Below are 10,413 nucleotides of genomic sequence, written 5' to 3'. Positions count from 1 at the left end.
CCGACAACTTTCCTTGATTTTGATATAGGCTGAGAAGCATTGTCACCATATAACTGTCGGATGAAACAGAACCTGTATATAATATCCGACAAACCGGGGTCTAGGGAAGCTCTAGCCCCCCCCCCCCCCCTTAATAAACATGTACAAAAGAAGAGTAAAATGACGATGTGAGATTGTTAGCCAAGTAACCACACCCCACCTATACACGCACACACGCTTTCAAAAAAAACCCTCCCCATATGCACAGCCCTAAAGAGTCCAGGGGGGCGTTTCATGAAAGGACTTGTCGGAAGTTTTATCCGACAAGTCCCATTTTATCCGACAGTTACCATAGTAACAGTGTCTCTCAGCCAATCAAAATCAGGGAAAGATGTCAGATCTGACAACTTGTCGGATGAAAATATTGATGAAACGCTCCCCAGGAGACCAACACTTAGGTTGACTGTCACCAAAAGACCAAACCTAACTCTAAGGAAGTCGGGTTTTACTTTGACCATGGTCTAACCCTGTGCTAAATTTATGGTAAGCCAATTAGCCATTCACATCATACAATGGATGCTTCTCATGTTTACTTTGCTCTTTCCTAATGCTTTAATGGTGAAGACAACTATCTGATTTATCCCCCCAGAAAGGGTTTGAGAGTCAAATGAGTTAGTGAATTAAACCTCTATCGTTTTAGATTTTTATGTCACAATTGGCTATCCATAGTTAAACCACAACTTTAGACCCGAGTTTAAATTGAACCCGACATCAGAATACGGGCCTCTGTCTTCCAGTAAGACAAACAGCCAATCTACTACTCAAGTGAGTGTCCTACAGATCGGTATCTGTGAGTTTTTGCAACCAATACGCAGACGCTTTCGGGAACGTAGAGAATCTATTGTCAAAAAACCTTTCATGGCAAAGCAGTCTTTGTCGACAATCGGTGAATCAAAACAGCAGTGTCGTCCTTGACTCTGGACGAACCACATATTTACATTTCTTTTTTCTTCACACTGTAAAAACTGCGGTGTTAAAACTGACACCAATTGGTGTTAATAGAGGACCACATCCTGAGGTGTTAAAATTACACCCTAGAGATTAAACGTAACACCAAATAGTGTAAATGTAACAAAAAAAGGTGTTGTAATAACACCTATAGGTGTAAAACTAACACCGCCAATTTAACACCGGTGTAAAATAACTGGTGTGGTCCTCTATGTACACCGGTTAACACCACAGTTTTTGCTGTGCAGCTCTGAATTTTACGACGATCTGCTGTCCCGATTCACAAATTTTCGACAAAGACCTCTCAGCTGTTCATTGTGACATGACGGGCATGTTCAATCAATAGATTAACAGTGTTGTAGAATTCGTTCCCGTTGCAATTGCGAACACTCGCTATTCTCGGTCTCTTTGGCTTAGGCCGACTGTGATGACCCATTTTTAGATTAAAGAGACCAGTCCTCTCCAGACAGCAAGCTCTATGTAATACCTGGTAGACTGAATGTCAACATAAGTGACCCATATTGACTATTCCGAGATGCCTATCATTGGGATGACCATCTAGTATACTATTCACAAATTTTGTCTGAAGAGAGGAAGACTATAGTCTTCCTCTCTTCAGACTCTGTGAAGTTAGCCGTTTCGTGGACTGGCTTTATTTTCCTTTTTTTAATGTTTGTTATTGAGTTGGGTCTTTATTTAGTATCTTCATAACTATGATATAAAAAACAGTTATGGAAAATTAACTCATGCAGGTGAAAGTTACCTTTAAATAAACAACAAAACACAGAGAAAATTAAGAGATTGGGAAGGGAGAAGGGGGAGAAGAGAGAAGGCTGAAGCAAGTGTTGTTTGATCCAAAATTCATTGAACATTTTTATGATCTTTTTGAACATTTTTTGCCCGGGTCTTTTACCATTTCATCCTCTGTCAAAAGAAAAAAAAACAAGAACAAATCAATTATGACCATTTACAGCATTTAAAGGATGTAATACACATCGCACAAATCGGTGGCAGCGTCACTACAAACTGTTGCCTGTCATGCAAGACCTGTCGCCTGCATTTGGGAAATTCTAAGAGCGCCTTGAAGAATGCGTGATATTTCCATCGGCCTCATGGACGTGTCAAGGCAACGGCGCTAGGCACTCGTCCCTGCATCCGAGCCAAGCCGATCGCGATCCTTGGAAGATGGGAAGCAGCGAGTAGAACCAGCGGGTGGAGAGAGGGACCAGTTAGGAGACCGAGTATTGAGAAAGGTGACAAGACGCGAGAGAGTGATTGAGCGCGCACGCGAGTGAAGTTCATAAACCTGTCAACTCCTCTGCGGGCCGTCCTGCCTCGGAAGTTGGTCGCGGTCGACCCTCTCTCTTCATTCCAAATTCATTTGTCATATCGCGTAACAGACCATCACATGTCTTACATTCTGCAGTCGTGTCCCAGAAATTACTGAGAAATCTCAACTAGTTTTGGAATCATCATCTCCTGGACAAATTCTCCAGACAGATCGCTTTAAAGTGGGGATGGGTTCTACGCAGCCGACATCCATCATCATTGTGGGGATAATAACAATCATCGTTTCGTTTCGAAACATTAATACAACGCTGCACTTAGTCCAGTGACATATCTTGTAACATTTTGCAAATGTTTATAACCTCGTTTAATTTCAAGCCCCTAGATTTGGTAAACGTAGGGAAGCCACACAAGAGAGCTTGGATCGAATATCAGCGTTGTTAGAGACAAACGAGCATTGTCTTGAACATCGAATGCATCCATAGATGTCCTGGGACACCCCATGCTTGCATCTTCTCATGGATATACCGTTCATGCATCCTATGATTTTGCTGAGTGATTTCCCGCCAAATTTTGGTTTTTCGACTACATCACTTTATATTTTGGAGATTCGAAGTCACCGATTTTGAAAGTACTTGGCGGCATTAAACTCGTGGGTTTGGCTGATTTGTAAAATTGGCACTGACAGTCGATATCATCGATTTCCATCAATCCATCTCGAAACGTTGCTTAATGTTACTCTTGAATTTGGTCTCCATGGATTAATGTTGTCACGCAGATTAAGTGCTGGAAGACAATGTAGGAAGAAGTGGTTTTCTGAACAAAGCTTCAAGATTGAACTGCCATAAAATTTCGCAAACATCGTCATGGGCAGTAATGTTTTGAGCAAGCTGTCAGCATCAATACGATTAACTTTAAGGATTTTCCTTTAATGTCGATATTAGTGGTGGACACTCAATTCAATTTCGACGAATCGATAAACATTTTTTTTCGGGGGAACTTGACAAAACGTAACGTACTTTATATTTCACATTTGGAAGGAATTTGTCTAAGGGTCACTTCTGGACTGACTTCTAGATTCAAGTAGCCGCCACATTGGTGTCATACTGTTGTCGTTCTCGAGATCACCCACGTCCGCTGACCGTCATCATGAGCTGTTTGGACGTCATGTACCAGGGTACTTACCAACCCTACCAGTATCCCTTCTACCAAAGACCATTCGCACAGGTAACTATTATTCTGTTCCCCTTGTATGTTAAAAGAGGTCATGTTGCTGCTGGTGGTGTTAATAGAGGTTGATGATGATGATGGAGGTGTTAGTGGTGGTGGTTATAATCATGATAACGATGACGATACTGGTGACGATGATTATAACGATAATGATGGTGGTGGTGGTGGTGGTGATAATGATGATGATGATGATGGTGACGACGATTAAAACGATAATGATGATGATGTGGTCGTGATAATGATGATGAAGGGGGTCCGCTTACCATCTTCTGTAATTCTCTTCATTTTAAATCTATCGTCAAAATATCAAAGCATATGCACATCTCGAATTGGTCCTTGGTGAAAGCATGGTGAAAGTATGAATTAAAACCCCCCAAATTCCAATCATTTATTATTCCCTACTTCTTTTTGCCCACAATTATGATAATAGCAATGATAATATTTGTATTGCGCCTATTTTATCACGAGAAGATATTCATGACGCATTTTTATCCATTTGAAATGATAAAAGATATACATTAATTTATATTTCTTCAATTTTGTTAGTCCAATGTTTTTCAAATGAATTTGGATCAGACATACAGCAATCTTATCAATAATTAGGTATTATGTAGAAGAAATTCACATTAATGAAAATAGGAAATATTGGTATATGCTACACGACTTGGTCCAGTTCGGGCTTTTGTTTCGCCATAGGCCTAGTTTGTAAACAGAAATGCCCAGAGACCAAACATGAGATGTGTTAATGTCTCATTGTTCTGTGCCACTTAGTTTTTGTTTGATCAAGTCCTATACACACTAATCAATGTGTAGGGGAAGTCAAAGAAACATTTTAGTGCTCTCTTCAAATATAAAGGAATAAATAAAAAAAGGGACGTATTTGCCCGTATGTTTTTACGGGCATGATTGACTCTCCTTTATTCCTTACTGCAACTCCGCGCCTTTAACGAAGAGAGTAGTAAAACAAATGTTTTGATTGAATTCGGTTGCTTTAAGTTCGAAAAGATTGAATTTAAATGATGCATTTGATATCACTTTACAAAGAAATTGTTTTCGATTGTTTACAGAAGTTCCGATATATATTTTTACTTTTATTTTTTGTTTTTATTTTAATAACATCATGTGGTGGATATGTCATCTTTAGTCATAGAGTTGGTCTCCTGTTGGGTCACAAATGTTAAAATAATATAGTGCTTGAAAGAAGAGAAAAATCTTATACAAAACCAAAATCTGAAGAAAAAAATATACATATATCGTTAACTAAAAATATTAGGCATAGTCCCATTAGCACCCGATTTCGCTTTTTGCGATGTAGGCCTATATACATGTTGCCATTATGACCATTTTAATACAGAAAGCATTATGAAAAGTATTAGGCCCTGTACAGAAGTGGCGTGCACAATGTAATAATTTTTTATTTGATTTGAATTTAGTTACATAACTCACTATTCGTTTCACATTACATAAATAATAATAATAATAATATAGGTTATTTATATTGCGCACAGTCATATCCACCTTGTTAGGTGCTCAAGGCGCTCCTATATTAGCAGGCTAAGCTAGACGTTCATAAGGTTTTTAAGGAATTACTTCCTACCCATTTACCTCACCTGGGTTGAGTGCAGCACATTGTGGATCAGTTTCTTGCTGAAGGACATTACGCCATGGCTGGGATTCGAACCCACGACCCTCTGTTTCAAAGTCCGAAGACTATAATCCACTTGGCCACAACGCTCCACAATATTAAAACAAATATCTGAAAACAATATAATAGTGAATTATTCCCGGCGGTGAAATTACATATAACATAACATTTTGTATGAAACGAGTAATCGGCCTATATAATATGCGAGTTGAAATCAAGAGAAAACGGGATTTACACACTACTACAATATTTTATGTTACATCGTTAGTCTGTGTTGTATCTTAACATCCGTAACACACCAGCATACATTTTATTCGATGTTTGTTATGGTAAGCTGTCTGGGGAACGACGAACATGCTTGTCTAAATATTGAATACGATTGAAGAAGAGATAGGAAGATGATTATCAAAAGCATGTAAACATAAACATTCGACCTTTGTTGTTATCTTGATCAAAACTATCAAGAAGTCGCGTGTAATTACTTTCTCCGTCATCTGTGGGGCAGATTTGTATTGGGGGTCGGTATATACTCCGCAATTGTTACATATGCTCAATGGAATATTATACTTCATTTTTCGATAACTGTTTTTGTTCTATATTTTAGTAGCCCCCCCCCCCCCTTCCCCGCGACCCAGAAGGGTAAATACTGAACTGTGTCATTTAAAACCTGGTCAAAATAACATTTTCTCTCAATCTTTGTCCAACATCCAGAGTGGGAAATTACATGGTCACTGCATGCACTATCTCTTAATCGGAGGAAAGATGAAGCAGAGGACTAAATGTTTTTATTCTGACATTTTGCTCTTCCATATTTGAAGTTCATGGTCGGGCTATAGCTAGGATAATTAAAAAAAAACAGGGGGCGATGAATGGTTTTGGAAGGGGGGGGGCTGACCATGCAAAAAAATTAATCACTGTCAGATGGCCATTTTTACGTTTTTGTCCACGGTTTTGGAAAAAAGTGGGGGCGGAAGCCCAACCAGCCCCCACCCTTTCCGCGACCCCTGATAAAAGTCACGAAGGAGTTGAACTCTTTGTGCGGAGGTGACTGGTTAGGCGCAGGGGCGGAAATCTCTCCCAAAAGGTAGGGGGGACAAGGGTCTGGAAAATTTGACAAGCGCAAAAATAGGGCTATTACCCTAAAATTTCGACGAAAATATATTTGACAAGCAAAAAAAAGGTCATCTCGTCCCAAAACGCACGTTTTATTCCCATTTTGATTATATATTTCTTAGCATCACCAAAGACCCAAAATAGTAGGGGGGGGGACATTTGATATTGTGTCCCCCCTACTATTTTGAGTAGGGGGAAACGTCCCCCCTGGGATTTCTGCCCATGGTTAGGCGTAAAACTTATGCATCGCAAATCTTAATTCTTATAAAATTTAATTTGTAGTGTTTCTTTTTTCGTTGAAATGGGTCACGGTGAGATTAAATTAGGTTAAATTACATAGATATTCATATTATACCATTATCATTAACGGTTCAATGAATTGGTATAAGGACAAGTGTTTTCTATTCTTGTGATGAATGGCAAGGAATTCGGGGTATCTGCGCTATGTCGGGCACCTGTTAAACGCCATTGTTCATATCAATTGAAAAGAAATGCCAAAGCATTGCCTATAAAACACTCTCCGCAGATTTGTAATTGACTCTTAAGTGGCATCTTTAATCCCACTTAACGAAGAATCAATTTTTCTCCTCGTCACTTCAACTTGATGTCATTACGTAATGTATTGCGTATCCAGTGTATAAGAAGTTGACGAACTTCAGGTGATGCACTGCGAACAGACAACAAAAAAACTGCATTCTAATGATTTTCTTTTCCACCAACTCTTTGCAGAAGTTTGGACACTACAAGATGCAGGAGGCGATGGGACTCGATTCGGCGGTCGACTACAGCTCGACGTCGAGCCACCACCATCCGACCTCCCACACGCCGAGCCTCTCGGCGTTCTCGACCACCACAAACCCCCATCACCATCATTTCCACCACCACCCGGCGGCGGCAACGGCGACGCACTACACGGGGCACGGCAGCGTGGGGAGTCACGGCAGTGGGGTGAGCGCAGGTAGCGTTCAAGGACACTCGGGGCATTCTTCGCTGCATTCCACCCCGTCATCGCTCGCGACGCCGTCCTCAGCGCTCGGCGTGAAGGAGGAGGAGGAATCGGGGAATGCGAGCGACAAGGACCCCGCGCCGGAAGCGGACTACGTCAATTCCCGTTGTGTTATTTTTACGTTTTACTCTGGTGATTTGGATAAGATAGTTGACGAACACTTCAGTCGATCACTGAGTCATCAAGGGAGCTATGCACAAGACACTGACGGAAAACAAAGGACAATAAATGGCAGTGATTTGAACAGTCAAAATGACAGTGGTGACAGCAGAAGAGAAAACTCGAATTGGCCAAGCAAAAACAATGGTAAGTCATATTTGTTGCATCCCCCCCCCCCCCCGAATCTAGTAGAATTCTCATTCTGAATAAATTTGTATATCATATTTTTGTATTTTTTTATTTTGCCTCTTATTTTACCTCTTAAAGGGATGTTGTTTTTTTTGGGGGGGAGGGTGGAAAGTGGAGGGCAAAAAATAATGGTTGGGGCATATACTATACGTTTTTCATCATTTGTCAAGATTACTGGGGGTGGCAGTGGGGAGGGGGGGCATTGGTTCCAACCGGGGAAAATGCAACCCCCCATTGTGGCACAACTGCTTATTAACATCATGTTATTGTATAATGTCCAATAATACTGAAAATTTGGTCGCTTGCTTCAAACCCGATTGCCAAGTTTAATCGGTTTCACATATAGTGAGAGATTACGATGGGCCGATTAGACCCATAAAAAAATGAAATATTGCTTGATTTGGGGCCATACAAGGCCTAATATGCAAGGAAATATGATTCCACTGATTTGTCCGAAATAAATGATTATATTTATTTATCGCGCAGACACTTTTTTCCCAAATACAATTTGAAAAAAGGTACAACTGAAAATGCCACTGGGATTTATATTATGCATGTGTATGGGGAGGCTGCTCCCATTTGACGTCATTTTCATTATTTTATAAATGTTTGTTTTATTTGATTTCATTAACATTATACAAATATGCGTGCCATATTCTTTAGTGTTTCTGTTTCTCGTTGTATTAGTGGGGGTGCAAAACAATATACTGGAAATGGAAAAATATTTTTCAAATAAAAATTGTGTGAATTCAGTCGTTTCCGAAGTGATCTCCCAAGATAAACGCATGATGCTGACCATAGCTGGTTTTAATGAGACATTGTAAAAATATAAGTTTCTGGAGTAGAAAACTGGCTGATTAACAGGGGCCATGTGGATGTATGGCCGCAAAATTTTTTTTGACAAATGTCATATTTTTTAACTGGAAATTTTCGCAAAATTCACCAAACGTTTGCACATAATTCAGTTTCAGAAAATTCAAAAGCGTCTCCATGACAAACTCGGTCGCTTCACCTCCTTTCTTTCGAGTAACATCTAACATTATTTTACACACCTTGTCCCCCCCCAAAAAAAAAAGCAACAACAAACAATCGGTGTACGGCCATAATAATGTGATAATGACCATAATCGTAGTCAAAATTATTGGTAGGCGTTGGAATTTTGTTTAAATGCGAATCAATTCAAACTGAGCCTAGAGTCAACCGGACCCCCCACCCCCCCCCCCACACACACACAAAACATTCCCGCCTCACCACGTGCTGACGTAAGTAATGGAACTATACCCACATTGTATTCCTTTTGATTCATTTCCTTCATAAATATCTTCCCTACTTTGTTCGCTGTTTTTTTTTCTGAAAATCCGAGGAGCAAAATGCTGACAAAATTTGAACTGGATTTGGTGTTTATAATGACTAAGGGGGTCTGTTTCATAAAAGTGTAAACTTACGCATGGCTTTAAGAACGACTTCAATCTTGGGCGCTTCATTGATTATTCATCGAGCACAAGATCTGATCATCAGTCGTGCTGAAAGTCATGCCTGACTTACGACAAACTTATGAAACAGGCCTGGCTTATAATGGTTAAGTCAGAGTCGTTGAATTTGAAATCTGATTGGCTTCTGTCAGTGTTTGTCTGAAAATACGCAAAATATTTTTACTAAATTTGTATTACCTTGTAGAATTTCATGAAATAAGAAACGGCTATAGGCTTCTCTATACATTATTTCTTTACTACTTGAAAACCAACATGAGGGGCGGCGGACTCTCCTTCCACTATAGCACCATTCTTGCCAAGAATTATGCGTTACTGTAGATATTAAAAAAGAATACCAGTACAAATAATTTGTATAGGGCCAAAAGTAGTACCAATAAGAAGAGAAGTATCTTCTTATATATTTTTATTATTGAGAGAGGTAAGATTAAACACAGTCGTATTTTTCGGAGGGGTGTGTGAATAAAATTGCAAGTTTTATATTGTACGCACTGTGTATTACACAAATAAAAAAGGTGAAGTGTATTGTTTATTGAATGAGTGACGGGTTTGAAAAAAATGAACTAAATACTACCATTTTTTTAAATTACGAAACTGTATTTAGCTGTTATGTATTATTAGCTTACTAGTGGCTTTGGTCATATTAACAAATTGATTTGAATTCTAAAAAGATGCATGAGATATGCTTATTGCTATCTATAGACAAAGTTAGCCACTATCGATCAAATATTTGGCTGAAATGTATTAGTAGACCGGCCAAACCTCAAAAAGTGCTCTAGATAAGAATTCGACGGCAAAATTTGTTAATGCTTGGCATCCCAGCTAATAGTCTTGCAAAAATACCCAGGAATAGCGTACGGCCGGATGCCAAGCGCAATTTTGCGTGAAAATATCATTTTTAGCGTAAAATCTGAAAGACTGTCGAAAATCACGCATTTTGATATTTTGACGGATTATCATCATATTTTTGATTATCTTTGATATGAAATTATTTTTATTCAGAGTTTCAAATTATAAGTCTACTAAATATGCATTTCAAATTTGAATATTACACACACTCATATGGCACAGGGAAACATAAAACCGCGATTTCCTCGAAATAAAAGTTTGTGAAAACTATCAATAGTTTGAAGTTTTTTTACGCAACATAAATTCTTCGATTTAAATGCGTTTATCCATCGAATGTATAGTAAATGTTCTAGTTCCACAAATATTAAAAGAATTTTCAAGTAAGATGGAAGATATCTCATTTTATTTTATCCGAAAGGAGACAATGTGCAGTTTACCAGGTGCGCATTTTGAAAGAA

General features: G+C 39.1%; 1 protein-coding gene across 1 annotated transcript in view; it reads left to right on the top strand.

The window, feature by feature from the left end:
* Positions 1–2,687: 2,687 nt before the first annotated feature.
* LOC121412997 (transcription cofactor vestigial-like protein 2) overlaps positions 2,688–10,413 on the top strand; it is a 42,148-nt gene continuing 34,422 nt past the window's right edge. The window contains exons 1-2 of the mRNA XM_041605760.1: positions 2,688–3,501; positions 6,992–7,574. Of these exons, the coding sequence (XP_041461694.1) occupies positions 3,424–3,501; positions 6,992–7,574 (661 nt within the window). The 5' untranslated portion in view covers positions 2,688–3,423. The remainder of the gene's footprint in view (positions 3,502–6,991; positions 7,575–10,413) is intronic.

Source organism: Lytechinus variegatus, chromosome 4 (assembly GCF_018143015.1).
Source record: "Lytechinus variegatus isolate NC3 chromosome 4, Lvar_3.0, whole genome shotgun sequence".
In the NCBI taxonomy this organism is placed as follows: domain Eukaryota; kingdom Metazoa; phylum Echinodermata; class Echinoidea; order Temnopleuroida; family Toxopneustidae; genus Lytechinus; species Lytechinus variegatus.
This window is presented reverse-complemented; position numbering and strand designations above follow the sequence as displayed.